The sequence below is a fragment of the Phlebotomus papatasi genome, chromosome 2, assembly GCF_024763615.1.
Source record: "Phlebotomus papatasi isolate M1 chromosome 2, Ppap_2.1, whole genome shotgun sequence".
Lineage (NCBI taxonomy): Eukaryota > Metazoa > Arthropoda > Insecta > Diptera > Psychodidae > Phlebotomus > Phlebotomus papatasi.
The window spans coordinates 792,175-815,540 of record NC_077223.1 but is presented as its reverse complement, the minus strand read 5'-3'; the positions used below and the strand labels follow the sequence as shown (position 1 = coordinate 815,540).

General features: G+C 35.9%; 4 protein-coding genes across 11 annotated transcripts in view; 1 reads left to right on the top strand and 3 right to left on the bottom strand.

Moving 5' to 3' along the window:
* Positions 1-13,265, bottom strand: part of LOC129802100 (MOB kinase activator-like 2) — a 55,080-nt gene extending 41,815 nt beyond the window's left edge. Inside the window, exons 1-2 of one of the 8 annotated variants that reach the window (XM_055847677.1) lie at positions 13,084-13,265; positions 12,667-12,888 (exon numbers count right to left, since the gene is read on the bottom strand). In XM_055847677.1, coding sequence (XP_055703652.1) covers positions 12,667-12,671 — 5 coding nt within the window. In that variant the 5' untranslated portion in view covers positions 12,672-12,888; positions 13,084-13,265. Of the gene's footprint in view, positions 1-6,160; positions 6,640-6,752; positions 7,006-12,666; positions 12,889-13,083 lie in introns of those variants that run through there. The other 7 variants (XM_055847674.1, XM_055847672.1, XM_055847670.1 and 4 more) reach the window with 7 other exon arrangements.
* Positions 13,266-14,194: 929 nt separating this feature from the next.
* On the bottom strand, positions 14,195-18,162 carry LOC129802092 (death-associated inhibitor of apoptosis 2). The gene is made up of 5 exons (XM_055847662.1): positions 17,970-18,162; positions 17,716-17,906; positions 15,086-15,773; positions 14,457-15,026; positions 14,195-14,389 (listed from the first exon to the last, which is right to left on the bottom strand). Exons 2-5 carry the CDS (start codon positions 17,836-17,838, stop codon positions 14,301-14,303), a joined length of 1,470 nt encoding a protein of 489 aa, XP_055703637.1. The 5' UTR covers positions 17,839-17,906; positions 17,970-18,162; the 3' UTR covers positions 14,195-14,300.
* Positions 18,163-18,220: 58 nt separating this feature from the next.
* LOC129802098 (H/ACA ribonucleoprotein complex non-core subunit NAF1) lies at positions 18,221-19,585 on the bottom strand. The gene has a single exon (XM_055847668.1). It carries the CDS (start codon positions 19,471-19,473, stop codon positions 18,268-18,270), a length of 1,206 nt encoding a protein of 401 aa, XP_055703643.1. The 5' UTR covers positions 19,474-19,585; the 3' UTR covers positions 18,221-18,267.
* A 2,710-nt stretch (positions 19,586-22,295) lies between these two features.
* Positions 22,296-23,263, top strand: LOC129802113 (6-phosphogluconolactonase). Its single transcript, XM_055847697.1, has 2 exons — positions 22,296-22,770; positions 22,827-23,263. Exons 1-2 carry the CDS (start codon positions 22,390-22,392, stop codon positions 23,160-23,162), a joined length of 717 nt encoding a protein of 238 aa, XP_055703672.1. The 5' UTR covers positions 22,296-22,389; the 3' UTR covers positions 23,163-23,263.
* The last annotated feature ends 103 nt before the right edge of the window (positions 23,264-23,366 follow it).

Genomic DNA, 23,366 nt, shown 5'->3' with positions numbered 1-23,366 from the left:
AAAAAAAAACACAAGAAAAAAGTATCTTCTAAAACTATTTCGCTTAGCAATGGACATGTTGGCCAAATTTGACTCACGTCATAAAACTTATTTTTATCTATAGACAATTTCATAAAAATTTTCCACCATACATACAACTAACTTTATGTATTGACTCTCCAAAATTGTTCACATTTGCCGTGAGACAACTAAAAGTTATTCTTATATACGACATCACTTGAGAACCAAGTGATTTCCCACAGATTGTCATTATGAATAGGAAAATGTATAAAATAGAGATAAACCTAAAGAGTTTTTTGCCTCAATCTTATATGTTATTTCCATTTCCTAGACTTAATGCTAAAGCCAATGCATTTGCAAATGAAATAAATTAAGGTTTCAATACCTCAATAGTCAAAGTTTAAACTTAATAGCTCGATAAACTTGGGTTGGAAAGATTTCATTGAAAATCTAAATTAAATTTAAAATTAGTTTTAATGCCCTACGTCTTTTGCTGCCTTCGGAACCGATCTCTCTAGAACGACGGCAGAAAACGTTGTTGAGAGGTAGGGAAATGTTGGCATGGTTCGCACAGAGTGAACCTTCAAACAACGTAAATTTTCTCTTTGTTTGCAAACGAATTTACGTTCCGAAAGCAAAATATTTAAAAAAAAAACTATCTTGTCTAAAATATTTCTGTTCAGTAAAATATTCTAATTTATACAAAAAAATCATGAATTTAATATTTATTTTCGAGACGTTGAACAAATTCGAGAAATCCATATGAATAATCTGTCAATCCCAATTATCCAAATAAGAAAGCGAAAATTGAATTTTTCGAAATTCGAAAAAGGAATGACATGAGCCACCTTGCGGAATTATCAAGAAATCAAAATATATTTTCTTGGGCTTTTACAATTGATCTTATTCTTTTTACTCTCTTATCGCGTTTCAGCTACTTTAATTGCAAATTTTCTAAAAAGATTGTATTGCTGAATAATTATGATGCTTTAAAACATTTTATATGTTAAAAATTCGCATTATCGCTTCAATATTTTGCATGTGTTTGAGAACAAAATTTAAGTAATCAACCATATTGAAGAATTCATTAAAAGTTTGTGAAACAAGAAAAATCGATCATCTATTAAATTTTAATATTTTCTTAAAAGTTCTTTATTGTTTTCATCTTTTGTTAGTATCGAAGTTATCGATGAATTTCGCTTTGACTGTTACTAAATCAAAGAAAATGGGTTATTTAGTTTTTTCCTATAGAAATTTTCGCTTCCTTCTTCGTCCTTGCTTTAAGTTTTTATGGGATAGATTTATAGATAAGGTTCGAAACCAGACGTCAAACGGTGACAGAAATCGACATCGTTGTCTCCGTTTCGAATCGAAACGTTTTCATATTCGACTTTTTTTTCGATGTTATTCTATTTATTTCTTTATTTTCATTGTGATTTTATTTCAGATTTTCGAGGTCGAAAATCATTCTTAAAATTTCTCAACTGATTCATTCATTTGAAAGAGACCTTGAACTTTTAAAGGAGTATTACATAATTAATTATACTAAATTTATTTTTTATCGATAGAATATAGAATTGTAGAACTCCTACGCGGTTATCAGAAGATTTCCAAGTGATTTATGAATTGCTTTAAATAAAAAGATGGCACATATTTCAAAAACCTTACAGATGTCTTTCACTCAAAAAAATCCAAGCGAATTTTCTTTCTTAATTTTAAATTGAAACAATTCTAAATGGAATTCGATCGCTATTAAGAAAACGATGAGGCTTTATTTATTTTGGCAAAAATGTCTAAATATTATTTACACAAAATAATTCAGTCATTTTTATAAATTACCAGACTGACGTAAGAATGAAGACTGTAAGATAATAAATTGTTTTATAGACAGCCTCGTACATTTAAGCCGGATATTTATTCTAATCTTGCAAACTTCTGTTCTCAAACACAACTTTCTTTTTTCGCAAAAATACATGAAAAAAAAACATTTTAAATACCTCAAGAAAAATATCATCTTGCAAACATCATGTTCACATCCTCCACAAAAATTACTTCTCCGATATTTTTACTCAAAATATTCCCGAAAGATTCACCAGAGATTTTCATGACAACCAAAAATAATCCATACTATTTTGAGCTGCAACATGTTTGAGCGAAAAAAAAGAAGAATTAAATTTCACCAAAATGCTGATAAACGATGTGTCTTATCACAAAATCATGTCAAAACATCAGCCAAAAAAGAAAACCGATAAAACATTGCAAGCATTGTTATTTCATTTGAAAAATTTTCCATTGTATTCTTAACTAACTCCCGCTGATGTGATTATGCACTAAAGTTCATATGCTAGCATTTTGGCAACTTCAACTATTAAAAATAACATTTCATGTGTTCCTTTTTTTTCCTGTATGTTCTAACACTCATATGTATTCTTCCACGCGCTCAAATCCCATTAAGTTAAATTTTTTGGCACAACCGAGACATTTTTTCGAGAGCAAATTAAAAGACAGCCACACGATATTTTCGTGAAAAACGTAATTTCTTTCACTACTACCAGATTTTTCGCAGGTATGGAGTGAAGAGTCGCGGGAAAGTGACGAAAAAACTGCGAAGCAAAATACCCATTAAAATTCGCTCTTTTTTTTAGGGCTTTTCACTCTTATGACATGAACTCGCTGTAGAACATCTCAAAAGGTCGATTTATATTGTAACTCAACATGAATAAGGGATTATTCTAAGTGAAGTAATATACTTGAAATAGAGGCAAACGAAATATATAATTTATTCAATTTGAGATAGGTGCATAATGGCTCCGTTCAGTAATAACCTTTCGAAGAGACAAAACCACTCCAAAGCCAAGCCAAACCTATTCGAAAATCTACTAGAAGCTTAAACTGCAAGTTCAAGTACTCGCCACTTTAGCGCTGAATGTTCCGCTATTTTGAATTTCGGTATTCTTGACACTTTAATCGTCAACAACCCCAAAAACATTGTTTAAACGTTTAATGCAAAAAGTGAAATTTGTCTAGTTTAGTGGAATTTCAGGATAAGAGAACGCTTCAATTGCAATTTCATTAAAGTAAGTCCTTTTGATGAACTTGCTCATTTTTGTGTAACTCGCCGGTTTAAACGTTAGAACTTCGAACTAGTTTTTAGGTAAGTTCTTTCTGATATACCTTCGAATCGGTATGGAAAAACCTTAATCGGAGAGAGTTCTTAATTCTGGAACGATTACTAACAGAGGAATATTTTTCGTACTTTCTTTAATGGGTTCAAATACAAGACAATTTGATTTTCTAATAGTGTCTTGGCTAAAAGGTAAATGGAACAATGAAACTGTATTTGCACAAAATTTCGTTGATGCTCGAAGGTTCAAACGCAATTACGAATTGTCACACTAAATTTTCCGACAAAGTGAAAAATTATGAAATATCACACTAACTAAAAAGTTCGTAAAATAGTTACTGAGTGAGTGAATGCTTATGAAGTGATTTAATAATGGGACAGGAGTAAAAAGCGTCGTTGCTTTGTGTTTTTCCTTGCAACAAAGTGAATAGTCACGCATTTTAACACGGTCTGTATGGATGTCAAGAGACGTCCGGCCCCTACAAAAACTTTAAAGAAGAGGAGAAGAAGAAGAAGCATTTTGATACTTGGGCACATCGAAATTCGAACAGAGGTTGTACTACAGCCACATCGCGGAATTAGCAAGAAGTAAGAATGCCTCCATTTCAGCTTTTTCCGTCTTATTTGTGAATAGTAAAAATCGTAAAACTAAATCTAACCCTTAGTAATCTTTTTTTACTAACTAGAAGAAAAATGTGGTTAATACGGAATCTCTAATTCCTAGTTTTGAGATTTCCTCACTACTGCTTCAGATCGGAAGAAAAAGAAAAAAAAAGACCATGAAGATGTACAAACCTTACACACAGAAGAGTACTTCTTCGTGATTTCTTTTCTTTTATTTTGGAATAATGTGAATTCGATAAGCACGAATTCGTTGTTCATTGTAAATGTTTTTGGATTTGATACCATCCATTTCGCCCCACGTTTCCTTGGTACTTTAAAAAAGGAAGCACAATTTATACAAAGAATAATGCGATCTATAGTTCAGTAGTGCAACGTTTAAGGGGTCTAAACGGATTGTGATACCTGGTAGACCCCGGTACAGTCAGATACGTGACGAAAGATTGACTAACTAACCCCAGTCGGAAGTCAGACACCTGGGGCAGACGAATAAGGAATCTGGTCCTTCTAGAGTGGTTAGGTAAACTTAGGGCTAATAACACCTTTTCCCGTAAAATCAAGATTGTTCATAGAGACAGAAAGAACTTCGAGCCATTGAGCCAACAACGATGGCCTAGCCCAGCAACAAAAGTTCCCTGTTTGAACACTGTTCAGCAAACGCGTTCGGAACAGGGTTCGGTCCAATGTAAATCCTTACGGGCTGGGAAAAAGCAAACGGGGTTAAAGCAATAGTTCTCTTTAATGGCCACCACTTTCTGAACACTTGGGAGGCCGCCACCGTCGCGGCGTGTCGAACAGGGAACTCTTATCGTTGCTGGGAGCATAAGAAAAACGGACAAGGGCGCTACCTAAAGGTAACTGTCGTCAAGCAAATACGCCTGAGGATGAAAACGACCCAGTCTGGGAGTCTTTAGGGGCAGACTCTAAGATTAGAGGAAACGAGGCCGACCCAACCTCCGATGGACCGACAGCGTGAATCAGGGCGCCAGCTTATTAGAGGTGAAGAATAGGAACTCGAGTGGCTACGGGTCCTGAGTCAGACCAAGACCAGCAATTAGTTATAGACCCGATATGGTTAATTGATTGTACCGTAGATGCCGCTAACTTTATCACCTTGTTGTTCGTAAGCTTCTCTTTAATTCTACAACATAAGGATGGTCTTCATCGATCTTATCTACCATGTCTGTTAGGGTCGTCGTCAAATCTAGTGGACTGTCTTTTTTTGTAAATGCTATTTATTTGTCGTCGTCTTACAAGCGGCGAGACACGGTCAATTCTCGAGAAGATCTAGTAGAGCTAATAAGTTAATTGATTAAAAGTCGTCCTAATTTTTAAATAAACCGTCTTTGTCTTAACCTAATAAGACTTCAATCTTGTTCAGAATATCACTTAATATCTATTAAATCCGTTTGTCTCTATTTAATCAACCTATTGTAAAGAAAAGAAATACCCTCTTAGATTCAATAGATAACATAATTTTACACCAGTTTCACAATTTACTCGAGAAAATAACCAAATTTTTATAGTCGTCGTCACGCGTGTCTCGCCATTAAAGTCACAAAATGAAAAGACAAAATGCCGGAAGGGCCTAAATTACAAAGACAGAAAATATTAATTCACAAAATTTCCGTCAGATGGCGTTCTGTCCACAATAATGTCTGACAGGTAAAGAGTAAATCTTTCATATTCTTTGCTGACCTCATAACGCGATCATCCGATTTTCTTTGAAATATTTAAACATTTTAGAACTTTTAGAATACGATCAAGTTTTGTTTGCTCATATTCTCTAATGACTTATATTAAAACTTATCAGGATATTTTAAGAACAAAAGATCAATTAATCCGATTTTGACAACATTAGAATTATACTTCAAAGTCTTGAAATTACCAATTTTGCAAGTCTCATGAGAATTTATAAACTTGTTCAATGAATCTGTTATAAACTGGTATAAATGTGTTGTAAACTAGGGTGAGCATAAAGAACGTTTAGTCATTGTAATGTTTAATCGTCAGAAACAAAAAAAATGAGTGCAGAAGATTAACGAGTATCCTGTGCACATTGTCACCTTGATTCAATGTGTTTTAATATTGTGCGAAATGTCTTTCAATATTCTGTCGCGTATTCTCAACCCAAATTTCTCATTCTATCATTCCGTCTTGTCTTTTAGAAGGTCCGTGTAAATACTATAAACACCTAAACCCAAAGAATTCTTTGTATGTATTATTTCTCTTCTTTTCTTTTACCTTAGAAAGTACCTTATTCTCTTTTCCTCTTTCTCTTTGATTCACAATTTTTATATAACTGTGCACTATTCATTACAATTGAGGAATGGGAGAATAAAAAAAAGCTACATATATATGTGGAAATAGGAATGAAAGAGAGAGATAGAACCATCATATATACAATGCTGTTACGTTATTAATAACACGAAATATAACGTGAAAAATTTACAATTTCTCACTGTGTCACATTATTTTTCTTTTTTAAAAACTTTTCCATTCAAATATCTCAGCTAATCCTTCGATGGGTGATTAAGTTATTATTCTTCTATAAATTTCTCCAATAGATACCCTTTTCTCAAAAAATTTCACAAACATATTTGAATAATAATACAACAAAACAACTGGAAAAAAAATCACAACGGAATCATAAAAGATTTGTTGTGACTTATTTCACAATTTTTTTAACACATCACACACACTCGGCATTTCATTATATAACCTTTATTTATTGCAATTTTATGATTATTTTTCTCTTCTTTCACTTGGATTTTCAATATTGCCACATTTTCTCTATTTATTTCATCAAAATTTATTTATTTATTTATTTATTTTAATAACTCTGGCTCCCACTCAAACAAGTTTTTCTTCCCTTTCTCTTTTCTTCCAATAAGACCACCTGTTCTCAGGATCGAGGAAGAAACATCAAAACAACTTCACTCAATAAGAATTTTTAAAGAACTAAAATAATACAACACGGAGAAAGAATTCTAAGAAAATAACATACAAAGACTTTTTTAAATAAATAAAATTACTGGCAAATCATACAAGAAGTAACCACTTCTATTTCTCAGCTATTTCCTCAAGAAAATCGTACACACAAAAAAAAAAAGAAAACTGACTTGTACACTGGATAAAAGTGGTGAGCCACAAGCAAAATCAATTAAATTATGTGTAAGTCTCTCAACCGTTCAGATATAACTGAAAATTGTGACTTGAAGAAATTTTGCCATGAGCTCTCATACAGCAACACACACTGCGCCACATTGGCGCAAAATACACTTCAACTGTTTGGCGCTCCTCCAACTTCACCATCATATTCAATAGATGGCACTCTAGAGATATATGAAACCTCCCGCATTTGAACTGTTTCACCAGCAATTCTAAAAGAAAACAAGGGGCTACTCACTGCTCTTCTTTGGTAATCCTAAGCCAAGCAATACTCTTAAGTTTATTGCTGTGTTTTTCTTGTTTTTGAATATGCTTTAGAGGTTACATTAGCGCACATTTCCAATGGCGGTTCTTCAAAATCAAATGTTAAAAAAGCTCTAGAGAGTGTATTTCTCAACCGAATGTTATCATGTTTGGCTCCGTTGGAAAGGTCTTGGAATATGAACCGATTATAAACCGATGTGTTTTTTTTGTCCAAAAATCAATCCTATTACTCCTCGGCTATATTGGGAGATCTATCGAGTGATCTAGAAGTCGATTGTAAACGTTGTAAACCATTAAAGAGTAATGGTGCTATTCCAATGAAAAAATGACCATGTCTTTTTTAGCACATTACTGTTCTCAAGTACTAAAAAGACCATGGCTGTTATTTCAATTAATGTCAGATGTCATTGTTTAGCTTTGCGTTCGCAAAGCGTTGTGATGAATAAAATTATCTATCTATCTATCTAAATAGCACTACTTCTCCACGAAAAGTTCCACAACGGGTACCTAAAGGTCAGGCCAAATAACAAAGCTGAATTGTCATGTACCACAATTTCTTATAGGAAATCTTCCTCATCTTTGGGGAGCAGTTCCCTCAGGCTCTCCTTGAGAAATCCCCGGTAACATAGTGCAGGTAAACGAATATTTTTCTCAAGGAAATTTCCACGAACTTTCCGAAAATGGTGAGGAAAACTGAGATACTTGTCTCAAGAATATCTCCGGGAAGTCCCCTGAAAGTCAGGGGTCGGAAAAACTGGGGGACTTTTTGCACAGAAATCCCTTGAAACTCTTTGTGAAGGATCGTAAAACTTGCAGATTAATTAATGAAAAACTATTTTTAAAAAAATCCCATTTTTCTTCTATTTCTGTTTTTTTTGCGTTTTCTATTACTTTTTCCTTTATATTACATAAGGGGAAAGTGCTCTCCCTTTGAACGTTCATACCTTCGAATAAAGTGAATTTCTTTTGTTTTTCGTAAGAGATTTTCACTAAATTATCATAGAATTATCAACATTTGATGAAAAGTTAACTAATATTTAATAAATATGTGTAAATCTCTTTGGAAAACTAAAAAAAATCACATTATTCGAAGGCATGAACTTTGGAAAGGAGAGTACTTTCCCATACTAACTTGATTATTCGTACCTCTCGTAACTATAGTGCTCACTCACATGGTTGCTTGAATTCTCCTATTCATATGTATAAAATATTTGATGTTCTATATGAACTTTGCAATTAGGAAACCATCTCGCCCGAAGTATAAGCTAAACTTTCACAGAAATTTTCCTAGCATTCCCTTTAAACACGGCACAAAACTCTCACGTATCTTTGTAAGGATTTTTCCCTGCAGAGGGATTTTTTCCCCTCGATTTCCCTGGGCAATCTGAGAGAGTGGTCTGGAAAATTCGGAGATTTTTCCTAGGAAAATTTTTTAGGAATCCTACTGGAATGGCTAGGGAATTTTCCTTATCACTAGGAAAAAAATTCTCGTTTAAATCCCCATGCCGGCAGAAATTTCTTTATGAAATTTACCCTTGAATTCACTAAGAATTCACTGGGAGATAACCAAATTTCCGAGAGAATTTTTAAGGAAAGTTTAGAAATGTGAAACATAGCACGAGCACCTGAATAATTTTCAATCTTGATTATACCATAAGAAATTCATTAAATCCTTTTAATCTGTCAATGTGTAGTGAGTAGCCCCTTCAATTAAAGCGTATTTGTAGCAATTTCTGACCCAACCTCATCAACAATCTCCCAAAAATCCAACTTTAGCATCTGTATTTATATTTTAATTGCACATGTTGCCTCTTTCAGTCTCGCTACCTCTCACTCACTCTAAACAATAAATCACCCTTGATTGTGGTATCAAATACTACACTATCCTTTTTGATTATAATTAAATTAGAGGAAATCAAATACCAACAAATTGTGGAAGAGCGCATTATTAGCAATTTCACTTATAGAATAACATTGTGTTTTTCATCATCAATTTCAGCACCATTATCCAACGAATTTACGTGATTTGTGGTGGAATTCGATATTCCAAGATTTATAACCTTGGCCTCCCTTAACTTCTTTGCCAACAATTGACCTATATTAGGCAATATTCTTTATAATCTCACTTCTTGTGCTAGTCACGTAATTTAATAGTTTTGGACTTCCCTAATCACGAAAGAAATACGGATAAAAAAAAATTTGCTGATCTGGAATGTCGCGAAATTGCGTTGAAGCTTTGTTTTATAGAATCTGACCTATGGCAATATATTTTAATAGTTAGACTTAAGTCACATATTTCCTGAAAAAAATTAAGTCAGATTTATTAAAGGCATTAAAGGAGTATGCTGAGTTTTATCTCAATGTCGAAATTGCCTATACTTCGAGGCATAAAAACTAATTTTTGAAAGTTCTGAATGGGCATGTTCTGGACATTCAGCTGTCTTTTGTTTTTTTTTTAATAATAATAATAATAATAATAATAATAATATAATTAGGGAAAAGCTCTTTACCTTCGGACGACTCAAACTTTGGACAACTCATTTTTTCTATATTCTTAATCGATTTGCCCTACCTCTATGGGTCTGTTCAGGAAATTTAAGACATTGGACCAGCCATCAAAATTATTATAATAATTATAATATAAGAATTCCATGTTTTGTAAAATATCTAAAATATATTTTAGAAAACAGGAGATTTTAAAAACATCGAGTGAATGAAGTTCGAAATAGTTGGAAATAAACTAAAAATTTTATAAAACTTTTTCATTTTAGTAAGGACACATTATTAGAAAAGATTATAAAACAGAGAGTGAAGAAAATTTATCTCAGGAACAAACCACTAGGTGTCTTTTCCCAAGACTGACCGGTGTATAGTGAGATGCAATTCGATTTCGAAACTAAATAAATTATTGACAGCATATGATCATTTTTGACATTTTTCATTGTAATACAGAGAATAGACTGGGTTTTTCTACACAGCCATTGCCTTTTGACGTCTTCATTATGAAAAAATATATTGAAGAAATCGCAGCATCAAACCAATTTTGACTTTTATTTTATGCTATTTACGTTTTATGAGATAATATTATTTAAAAACAAAATGACGTATTAGTAAAATTTGTCGAATATAAACACCTTGATCTAAAAGCAAAAGGCAATTAACCGGTCAATTGTTGCTTTTTGACAGTTCCATATCAGTGTTCGAAAGTTCAAATTCACTGTTCGAAAAATATTCCAAATTTCATCGACCATCTTTTTTATCAGCTGATATCAGGAAAAATCAAAACAAAGATTTTACTAAAAAAAAACTCTCGTAAAAACTTTTGAAATTTACTTAAAATGAGGAAAAACATTAGTGCAAATTAAAGTTTATTATAAAATATACATGTGAATAATGTGAAGTAGGGGAAAGTACTCTCCCTTCGAACGTTCATGCCTTCGAAAAGAATTTCTGAATGAATTTTTCAAAATAAATTCATAAACATTTGTTATTTTGTGGAAAAAAAAACAAGATTTCAATATTTTTTAGTTTCTATATTTCTTGGTTGGATTTTTTCTTAACATTGAACGTTTATTAGGGATATGCATCAAAATTATCTACGGAAGGCCAAGGCGGTCTTCAGACTAGGGGCTTAGTCCAGTTCCTGAAGGTCTCAAAATCCTAAATAGCAACCAATTTTATTACCTTTTCAGAATATAATAGGTTATTTGTCCTTAAAAAACAAATCCTAAGTTAAGTTCATCCAAAAAATCTTGATTGATAAGGAATTAGAACAGTAAAGTCATATGGCTAAGCCTTATACGGGCTTCAGACCTAAGGCTTAGTCATATGGCCTAACTTCTCTTATATCTCATCAGTCAAGATTTTTTGGAAAATTTTGACTTAGGATTGGATTATTAAGGGAAAATAACCTATTATATTTTCAACAATCAATAAAATCGGTTGCTTTTTAAGGTTTCGAGGTCCTCGGGAACTGGGTTAAAACCTCTAGTCTGAAGACGGTCTTAGGTCTGAAGGCCATATAAGAATTTGAATTCTCGGTCTCCTCATCATCAAAATCACCAAGATTCGTAAAGAGTTATGTGGTAGATCGCTTGATATAAAATGCAAGTGTCTCGGGTTCGAATTCCTATCGAGACGTAATGCCCTAGATACAATTATGACTTAAGCCGAGAAGCGGGTTAAGTAATTAAAATCAAAATAGTGATTTGACTAAATTTCCATCAGTTTCTCACTACTAAGACCTTTCTCGGCTTAAGACGAGAGCCGGATTAGTCAGAAACTGATGGAAATGTAATCTGATCCTTGTTTTGATTACAATTACATTAATCCGTGTCTCGGCTTAAGTCATATTTGCGTCTAGGGCATAAGGACTTGAAATCGAATCCAGTAAACTCTACTGGACTTCGTTCCATAAAACAGGACTGATTAGCCTGACCTTGTATCATCAAAAATAGTAATGCTGCAGGTCTAGAAATCTTGGTCTTTATTCCTTCCTTTTCAGGCAATTGCCATCGGTTAAGTAACGATTTAAAAGGCACTCAAATTTAGTAAATTCTGTCTTTGTTAACTTGAACAAAACAATTTTTCATCGCCCTTTTTTTTAAACAATGTGGTTTTATAATCACTAATAAAAAGTGTCACATTATTTTTGTCATTTGCGCAGAAAAGCCATTTCTCCGTAACGTCAGAAAAATAATTAGATTTTCGAGGTGTATTTGTTTCAGGTATTAAATTGAGTATTGTGCCAGTCAATGTGAGACACAATAAATTCCTTCATCCTGAAGTGAATTGATAGCATAAAGAATTTTATTAGCATTTATAATGTGAACTGTGAGATCTTTCTGGTGTTTGTCCATAAAATAATATTGGGTTTGAGATCATAAAATTTGCGCAATGGCTTTTTCAGAGAATTTCAATAGACCCAATTTGAACTAATTCGATTGGTCAGAAGAACGCGTGAATTAATGGTTTTTCATTTGGTTTTAGAAAACAAAAAAAAAGACGGCAATTTGGGGCTTTTCTTTACCTACAGAAGCACGTAACAGTATCATCAATGTGACCAGAAGGATATCCAGATGTGCTTATCTCTGAGTATCTGACAGAGGCCTTCGTTAAGAGCAATCCCGGTCGATTAATGAGATAATTGAACATTATTGATCACCACGGGAATTTGGTGGACTGTGTCGTCTCCAGTGGTTGAGAAACAACTGGGGAATGGGATTGGGACTGTCAAGTGTCGAGCGATATGGAAATGCGAAAAAAAATCATAAGAGAAAAAGATTGTATGGCTTCGTTTTGGACTGTTTGTTTTCTTCTTTCTGGAGACACTGAGATAGTGAAATATTCTGAGTCATGCGGTTCTTCTGACCGGAACCATTTCAGAGATCGACCCATTTGCCCAATGCTCATGTTCAAGGGTAATTTATTAGGGAGGGATACCCCAATAAAAGATTAATTCAGAGATGAAATCAATAAGTACTCACCCCATAAACCAATCCACCGTATCTTTAAGGTATTCCGGGAGGCGCTCCAGTTTGACTGTGTTTCTTGCGGACGAGAGAGCACCCAAAAGTCCAAAGGGAGACGATACCTCCTTGTGCTGCAACAAAAAGCCCCTTTCTCCTCCCCCAGTGAGCTTCAACACCTCGCGTATCCTCCAATCAGGGTCACTCGATGGATCCGCGTGTTACGTAAGCTACCATGGCCTGCAGGAGGGAGGCAGAAGAACATAGTGGCAAGATGTGAGCAAGCCATGACAATGAGAAGGAGACAGGGAGAAAAAGGATCCACTTTCGACCACCATACATAGACAAAAACACTGTTATGTCAGAATTTGTTTGTTCTTTGTACTGTGGTCACTTTTCCTGCCCCAAATCTCTGCCTCTCCAGCTCCTGCTCACCTGCTCAGCAGTCACTAATGATGAAGGAAGCTTAGTTAGACACTTTGCACATTATTTAGTCGGTCACTTTAATCAATGGTCAGAGATTTTTAATCATTTCTCAGCTGATTGATAGGAATAAAATAAAAAATCCACCATATTGCACCAGACTGGCATGAGAGCCCCCAACAATTTTCCATGGCAAACTAGTTCGAAAAATTTGCAATCGCCTGCGGCGAATTTTTGAACTGACAGTTCTTCACACGACTTCTCGTGAATGTGAAAATTTCTTCTTTTGATTCTTACTCTTGGTCCTTTCTTTAGCCGGATAGAACCCGTGAACTACTTTAGTCTCTGCAGAAGACTTTACAACTTAAAAGACATCAATTTGATGATATACCCAAGGTATAGTAGCTTAATATTTAAGTATTAACGTTCCGGGAATCCCGCGAATAAGGCGACGAGAAAGAAGTTGAAACACAGAGAGATCAATAATAAGTAGGGTAAAATGGGGTAATTTAGAATCATTTCCAATTTGGAATTTTGAGATTTCCCTTGATGTTCTAGATGAGGAAAATAAAAACCATAAAGAAAAACCCGGCAGCAGATTTGTAAGCATTTTGGTAAAAATGGTAAGGCAAAAGGAAAATTGATAGGGGAGAGTGGGACAGTTTACCACAGTTAAACTATTTCTCAGCATTTATTTGTTATACGAATATGAACTTATATTCAATCTATCTTCCGTTAGTTTTTCTTGAGTATTGACTATCTGAAAGTACACAGCACTATTCATGATTTTTTTTTCATCCTAAAAATCTTGATTTTCGAAAATAATACATGCGTCTTTGAAGTGTGAAAATGAGTCAGCTTTATATGAAAAATCTTTGATAGGGATGTGGATTTTGATATCATGAAATTTTCCTCATCTAAAAGGTGTGTCGAAGCCCTTACTTACCAAATTTATTAATATACCTATAAAAAATGTTTTTTTTTTTTAACCAAAAGTGCAATTTCGTTTCTTTTTATTTGGTGGGTCTTCTTTTCTTTTTTCCGATTTGAAACAGTAAATGATACTAAGTATATAAAAAAAGCAAATATTTCACATGTTTTTTTTTAATTAAAAGAAAGTAGGTTCCACAAAGGTGTCGTAAATTTAATTCACTATTAAGTTACAGGGAAAAAAAATATTACATTTTAAAACATCCAAGTAGATATTTTTTGCAATGTTCTTCATACCATTAAGACAGGAAAATGCGGACACGTCCATTGATAACAGATCGACAGAGGGGACAGTGGGAGACTCCGGAAGCACATTGACCACAACTCGCTGATAAGAAAAAAAAATACAGAGGTTAATTTAAGAAACTAAAGCTCGTTAAATAATGAAGTATTACCGAGATGTGCACAGGGCAAGAAAACAATGGATATTTCTTCATCCATGCAGATTTTGCACAATCTAGCATCTTTCAGCTTGCGATTTTCCTCTTCGAGACTTTGAGGGTCCTTCGATGAGGCTGCAGGAACTTCACTGGTGCTGCAATCAACATCCCGCGACTTCTCTTCACTTGAAGATGCCGCTGGATCCCTTGCAGGTGTTTGATTGAACTTGTTTGTGGTGCTATTAACCAGATAGCCAATAATGTCCGAGACGCGTCTCACGATGACATTGGAATTATTTGATGCCTCCAAGTCATCGAGATCCACCTCATTGTACACCTGGCCACCAAGAACGGCTCGAACAAGATCATCTGCTGTGTCAAAGGGACGTCCTCGATGCTCCAGTTGCAGCTTAGTCGCTGCCCTAATGCGTCCCTCGTGCAAACCCATTTGCAGAGTCTGCCGAACAGGTTCTGTTGACATTGCCTCCTCCAGGGTCATCATTGGCTCCGGCCGGCCTGTTCTGTTGCCTGCCTCCTGTTTCGCCGAACCAGCCGACCTCTGGACACTTTCAATATAGGCTTGACCTGTAGCAGAACAATAATTAACATTTTTGGTCCTTCGAGCCGAAATATATAACTAAAACCTTTCATTAGCTGCACAAACTGACACTTAGGAAACCATCTGGCGTGCTCACACCAAGGATCATCATCTGCCAGCCAGCATTTGAGCCCGCCATCGCACTGAAAACAGCGCACCTGATCCTGATTTCCTTGATAGTAAAATCCTGCTTGGGCCAGGACATCTCCACGCTGAATTTCCGGCACGGGCCATTGTGCAAAAGTTCTCAGACGAGCATCGAGGGATGAATACTTGGGCATCCTGGGAGGACGAGTAGTCTGGATGCCAAGTTCTGAAATCCTCTCTCCTGCTGGAATGTCAATATTGGGTCCCAAAACGGCCCGTGGACAAGCTGGAAAGAAGCGCTGATGCACAACAAAAGGATCATCGCCCTCTTCCCATTGTCCCACGACTCCCTGACACCAGGCACACCTAACTCTGTCTTCGAGATTGAAGAAGTAGAAGCCCGCCTTGGCCAGTGATGTTGGCGACACAAAGGACACGGGCCACTTGCTAAAACTCCTCAGACGAACTTCTTCGTTCTTCCAATCATCTACCACTGTACTTGATGTCGAACTAGCTCTTGGGATATTTCCAGATTCATTGGGATTAATAACGAATGTACAAAGTGGATCCAGACGTCTGTGTCGAACAATCACTTGGTCCCCATAATCCCAGGCAGTTATTCTCTTCTCACACCAAGGACATTGAACCTGTTGAAGGTTTTACAATCATGGGACTTTCTTTTTTAACTTGAAACTCAGTTATTAAACTTTAAGGTCTTTGGTAATCCTACATTCAATTCGACATTTTTTAAATTTATAAAAATTTAAAGCGATCTTAAAAGGCAGATAAGTTAAATTTCATGGAGCTTTTGACGTTTTTACTGGCAAGCAAATCAGAATTGAGAAATAAAATGCATAAGCCTTAGCCAATCAGATTCTTCTACTTTAGTTTAAAGGGAGCCCGGGTAAAATTAGCCAGCGGTAGAATTAGACAATGCCATTTTCTAGTTTCTAGTCAAGAATGAGGACCTACTTTAAAATACCTAACCGGGTCGTGATTCAGGAAGACAAGATAAAAGCTGCTAACGAAGATATTAGCATATTCGTTAGCATATAGTATGGAATATCTTCGGAGGTATTTACGAAAAGTGAGTTGTGGAGAATACAACTCGACACTCTCTGTAAAACATTTTTCTGATTTTACATTACAGAGAGGGTCGTTCAGCGGGCACCTCTAAACGGCGTCTGATCATATGGTCGTCGCAGAAAAACTTTCTTGTCTCATCAAATACAGCACCGTTAGAATAGTGCCAAAAAAAATTTTTCCTCGTTGAAACACCCCACCGTGCACCTTGGTACATCAGGAATGATGCCATACACAGAGATCTCAATGTTGAATTCATCGAAGATGAAATTTCAAGTTTTTTCGTAAGTACAAAGGCAAAATTGATGGACACCCAAATGAGTTGGCAGACCCGCCAGACCCTAGCTTGAGAGAAAATCTTAGAGGAGGCTCAGGAGAGTTTACGTGGCTACTCTTGTTCAACGTAGCGAGACTACTTCCGGAACTTAGAATCCAGGAACCGTGTGAATTACGGTGAAAGACAGTGATCTAACGGGAACAAGGAAGGAATCTCCGCGCGTATTTTGGGCTTTCATCGGAACTAAATCGGTGCTCCTGGACAGTCCTCAACGCAGATTGACTGATCCTTCCACCACGAGGCTTAAATTGAGGGCCGCAAGAACACGCACAACGAACGGCAGTCCGCTTGCCATTGACATGGCCTGTTTTTGGGCAAAGACAAACTTAATTTTAGCCCTTGACACGATTAATAATAGTGATCTGACCCCCTAGGCCTAGTGTTTTGTGTATTGCTTCAAAATAATTAGTGTGAATTTTATTAGATGTCTCATTAATTTTTAGAGATAGGATATAAATATATGCCCTTGGGTAGTTTAAAAAAAGGCCTCGCACTGAAGCTTCATCACATGAGAAGAACAGTTCAACAGCAGGGTCTACACTAAAAGAAGCCGGACATTTTGAGGAATGTAGAAACGTTATCTACGAAAGGTAAAAGTGATAAGTTCACTCTCCTGCTGATATAAAAGATGTGATCACTCCAAACCAGGGAATGCAGAGGAGCAGAGAATTTCCTAGCCATTGAGGAAAATAGGGATGGCAAAAGGACGGATTCGATTACTCGATACAACCATCACCTACGACTTCTTTGGGTTAAGGAGTAGATCGTTATATGATGCCCAACATGAGACTGAATTCGGGATATTATTATATAGCATTACTAAAAGATTTCTTAGGGGCACGGTCGTCGACAGATAAATTTGTAAATCATCAGCGTTTAAATGGAAAATATGATTACTTAAAGTTAAAGCTGTAAAAAAGGAGAGGTTCAAGAACTGAGCCATGACCAATTCCCCTGGAAAACTTCATTTGATGGCTAACTACCCCGATCTCCCCTATATTTTTTTTATGTACTTTTTCATCATGTGAATGAGCCTTTAAATCAAATTACCCAATTTCGATAGAGCAACAATTGTTCATAATTATTTCAGTATAACGTGAAAAGGTACTAAATTTTAAAAAATTGGCCTTATTACTTAATAAAAGTGAATACAAAAAGGTAGGACAAACCTCAAGAGCATTTCCAGTTGCAAAGAAGCCTGCCTTGGCTATTCTCTCAGGACTCACGGGGGCATCACTGGGCCACCTCATGAAGGTCCTTAGACGATTCTCCTCCACCTTCATGTCACTCATTGCTGAGGATTGGATGTAAGTGCTGGGTCAGGAAAAAATACCGAGTATATTTGTTGAAATTGGCCAACCTGTCAAAACACGAAAATACAATTTTTCTTTTGTGAAGGGATATTCCAGTGAAAATTTCTTACCCCAATTTCCATCATACTGCTTCATTTATCCATTGCATTTTCATATGAGAATTTGTACTTTTGTCACGATTCACTAAAAAAACTAAAATATTTCTTGAATTGGTGAAAATGGGAGAAAAATAGAAATTTTATCGTGTGTACATGGGAAATGTCACTAAAAATCGATTTGGAACTCGCGGCGAAAACTGGCGAAGTTTTCGATGTTCGAAAATTTAAAAGCAAATTGGAAGTGTCAAAAAGGGGTTCATGGGTTTTATTCAGAATTCCTTTTGGATTTATTTTATTCAGTAAGTTATATTTAATTACATCCAGGAGGTGGAGGTTCTTCGTGTTCTATTTTAATGGGAGTTTGGGAGCGAGCCGGAGGTGGTGGAGGTGGAGGGTGCATGTAGGGCATATTGGCGACTTGATAGGCGAAGGGATTGACATAGACAGGACCTCCCCAATTGTTCACAGGAGGCGGTGGATACTGATACCAGTGCAGATTGGGATGCTGCGACGTCTGAGGAGCTCGATTGGGTAGATTGGGGCGCCTCCTCTGTCCTCTGAGGATTGGCCTCTGTCTCAAAGGCTGTTCATCAACTCGTTTAGGCTTTGTTTGTTGCTTCCTTATCCGACGACAAGCGCGCTCCTGTTCATCATCCGAGTAGTCCAGACAACCCTCCGGGGGCTCAATGTCATTCTCCCAGCTGGCATCTGAGCCTTTCTGCTTCATCAAATTGGGCACGACGACAATGGAAGAATGTTCAGGCTTTGCCACCCAGAAAACATCCATTCCCACCTTAAAATCCTTCTCTGCAATCTGTGCTGCCGAATTGAACCGGATACAATATATAGGCTGATCTACAGGACCCAGGACATCGAATATCTTTCCCAAGGTCTTATGACCACGTTCCACAAAGAGAACAGTATCCAAATCCAGAACAACGTTTCCCCTTTTGGACTCAACTAGCACCATTTGCTCCACAATCGAGAAGATCTTCCCCATCAGGAGGCATTCCTCCTCCTTCACGCTGATTTGAAGATCCTCAATCGGAGGTAATTCACTCAGATCCAATTCACCTTTGGCCTTAATTCCGGATCTCTGCTGAGAAGGTGGCTTCTGCGAAGTTTTCTTTGTCCTCTCGTTTTCATCACCCGATGATTCCTCGTTGGAATCTTCATTGCTGGAATCTTCAATGACAACTGGAGCCTCTCTGTAAGTTGTTGTGTTGGTGATAACTACTTCCTCTTCTCTCTCGGAATCACTGCTGGAACTGCTTGAGGAAGAAGAAGATGACGAAGAGGACTCAGAATCACTCTCTGAATCCGATGAACTGTTGTAGGCAGCCAAGAGTGCCAAGGAATTTACAGCATTCATCTCAACAGCCTGCTTTTTAGCAACATCCTCTTGTCTTCCTCCTTCATTTCCTGCTTCAAGGACTTCAGCACTTTTCTTCGGATTTCCAGTATTTTCATCATGTGATTGCACTGTCTGAGCCTCCCTCTCACCATCTACGTCCATTTCTGACGATTTTTAAACAGTTTCAATGGATTTTCCTTCACAAAATTATCACAAACTCAAACAATGGAAATTGTAAACAAAATTCCTTTCACACGTGCAAGTACTTTCCAGTGACACTGGAATTTCCAGTGTATTTTCGAATATAATTTTTTCGAAATTATTTTAAATTCAACGGTTTATGTTTTAAAAAAGATTTGAAATTTTCCATCGCTAAAGTTCAGACGAATGAGGGTTTGTGTCATGGCTAACAAAAACCATCGAAAATTCAGGTTTTTCTGTTACTAACTAAAAAACACTGAGAAAAATTACAATAAAATACATAAAAATGAAATCAAAATTGAGGAAAAACTTCTTTTAATTAGGGTCCTTGTCTTATAGATAAAATAAAATGATTTCCTTGGTATTTTCCAATATTTTCTCTTAAAACTGTAACATAGATATAAATTTGCAACTCAATCTCTTGATTTTGTTGATGACTATGAGTTCAAGAAATTTAGTGCTAACCTAGGATGATTAACTAACGGATGGAGCATTTTAATTCACAAATGGTATATTTTACTTAAATTCTTTATAATTTTTAAGCTTTAGATCCCACAAAAATAAATATATCATGAAATGGTAGCCACATATACAGAGAATATATTTTTATTGAACTTAAAATTTTACTGGTGTTACAGATAGAAAACTTTTCAGAAAAATTCAAAAGAATTGCGAATTTTACGTATTTTTCATAAGGGTTTTAGGAACTATTATCCTCGTGCAATCATTATAAATTTTGTGCTAATAACATAACATTAGATACTCTTTCATTTGGTAGAAGTTTTAAAATGATTGCATTTGGTTTTATATTAAAACTAAAAAACCACTTAAAAAAAATATACCACATTTTTGTACGGAAAATGTGTGAGAATGCTCTGCCCTGGTGTCAACGCTAATCATTTTTATGTATTTCCACAAATCCAAAGAGCAATGTTAGCAATATTATCATCCCATGATCCTACCATTCTGAATCAAGATAATTAGTAAGGAAAAGCAGGAAACTGATAATTTTGAATCCAGGGATATACAGAATACAGCTCTTGAACATCTGCAGGAAGTGATTGAGAAAAAGAAATATCAATTTCTTTCAAATTTGACATCATTGCTTCATGTAAATATCAACATAACCTAAAAAATGTGTACATATTTTTTGAGCGATCTGCCACGATTCGAAAAAATCGCAAATATTCGTGAAAATTGTAAAATAATAATTGAAAATTAATTAATATAAAACCTAGAATAGTTGTAAAGTGGTACTGTAGAGAAAAATAAGGTGAAAATTAACTTTACGGCTTGTTTTTCTTTTTCGAATTCCTGTTGGAATTTCACACAAAATTTTCTTTAAAAAAACGCACTCTATTGAAAATTTTACAGGACAATATATTGATATGCGTTTTAAAATCCTTGCCAAATTGCAAGGAAAAATGAAATTCAAGGGAAATAGGCGTTTTGCTACGAGAATCTGTAAAAATTCACTTTGGCATTTTTTGTCAATCTCATAAAATTTATATAAAAATTACAAGAAAATGGAAAAATATTTATTGGAAAATGAATTTATGAGTCCTAGAACTGCTGTAGAAGTCTTACGGCACGAAAAACTATTGTAAAAATGCTTTTTTGTTGAAAATATCTGCACTGGCATTTTATGCCAGTTTTGGTATATTACGTGATTTTTTGGCCCGGGTTTTAATTAATTAATTAATTATTTATTTATTGTACTGGGCCAGTTGGCCATTTTGTACAAATATTTCTGATACATTTTCAATTCTATGTTTTCTGTTATAGTCTGATCTGATATAAATCCTCCTAAAATCTTTAGAAATCATCTTACATTGTCTCAATTTCAAGTTTCTATGAATACATTTCTTTTTCTTTACTGGTTCAAAATAATGTCATTGGGGGGCGTCTCCGGAATGCGGGCCCTGCACTTCTTTGAGCCTCCTCTATGCCACGATGTCTCTATTTTCCAGAAAGTCTCCGAAAAAGATGCACTGACGTCATCGGTTGGGAGTCCATCAATAATAACCAGTCCTTAATATTTCACTTCGGTTCAGAAACAAGTTCTCCAACATCAATCCGCTGTCCCGTTAAATCATTGTTCCCCTCTCTGGGCTATTTGGTGCTCCGTTCTATCTCTTTTCAGCAATTCTAGACTTTATCTTAACTCTCTTCCAATGTCGATAAAATTTTTTCCTGAATGTTTCCCAACTTTAAGGAAATAGGCTAAATCCTCTTCGACCACGACGCTGCATACCACTGATAAAATGGTAAAAATTGGGCGTCATTGATGAAACTTGAGCTTTTCTCACTTTTTTCACGATTTTCTTTTCACACTTGATTTTAAAAGCTGGAGGTAAGACCCCCTCCAAGAGGTGAGGATTTAAAAGACCACTCCTCTGGCCGGGAAGCACAGCCCGCTTCCCTTGGGCGACCTCTCTGCTCGACGTCGAGAGAGAGAATGGCCCGGGTTTTAAAGTGTTAAATAAACTTCGAATTTGTTCGAATTGTTGTTGATAAGCCCTTTTAGGTTTATCATTGGCTTTTCCTTTCCTTCTTTAATTATTCTCAGTGTTTTTTTGTCTATACACAAAAAAATTGCATTGGTTTTCCTTAGCCAAGACACAAATCCGCAGTCAACCAGATTCAGGAAATTTTCACAGTTTTCATTTTCACGAAATTTACCAAATCTTCTTTTGGCCGTTTGTTTTCAAATCTTCCTTTTCCAGTGGATTCCAGTGAAATCCAGTAAATTCGACTGGAAGTTTCGAACTATCATGCCAGCTGCGTAATCATGCACCTGTTGCTTAGCAGTGTTGTTATTGATAAAGTTTATTGATAATTTTTGTTAGTGATATAAAGCAAAAAAAATTGTCGGTAATGTCTGAGAAAGAGATTATTAAAGTGCCTTCTGAGGTTCAGGTGATCAGGAAGCTGGCAGAGTATGTAGAGAAGTATGCCAATGAGGCAATCACCAGGAATTCTTCCTTTACCATCGGCTTATCCGGTGGTTCCTTGGTGAAGTATCTTGCAGCTGGGTTGCCCAAGATCGAGACTGATTGGTCCAAATGGAATCTCTTCTTCTGCGACGAGCGTTATGTTCCTTTCGATAATGCAGATTCAACTTTTGGACTCTACCGGCAAACCCTGATTCCGGCCACTCCATTGGAGGAAGAACAATTTGTGCCCATTAACTTTAGCCTTCCTCTCGAGGAATGTGCTGTGGATTATGAGAAGAAGATCCGCGAGGTGTTCAAGGAGGTGAGTTAGTTGGAAGTTACCAAAAGTGCTTCAGATTAAAAGAATTTTTTGAGTAGCCCGAGAAAACACCTTCATTTGACCTTTTGCTGCTTGGAATGGGTCCAGATGGTCATACATGTTCACTCTTTCCGGACCACAAACTCCTCGAGGAAACCTCATGCCTTGTTGCCCCAATTGCGGATTCTCCAAAACCGCCTCCAGAACGTGTGACCATGACTTATCCTTTGATAAATGCTGCCAAGTGCTGCATCTTTGCCATGGCTGGGTCTGGGAAGGCTGAAATGGTGCAGAGAATCCTCAGGGATGGAGAGAACTTACCAGCTGGACGTGTCAGTCCTACAAATGGAAACCTCATCTGGATAATCGACGACGGAGCAGCTTCCAAGTTGTAATCTCTTGCATTTTCCCTACCTTTTACATTCTCAAAGTTTGAATTTTTGGTGTATTTATTAAATTTGGGCAATAAACTTTATATCAAAGATATAAAAAAAAAGTTTTTTTTACTAAAAAGAACAGAAATAGTCTAGATTTAAAAAAAAAATCTGTTAATATTTTAGTTTGATATAAAATTTTGCAAAATTTCGAAAATTTCATTC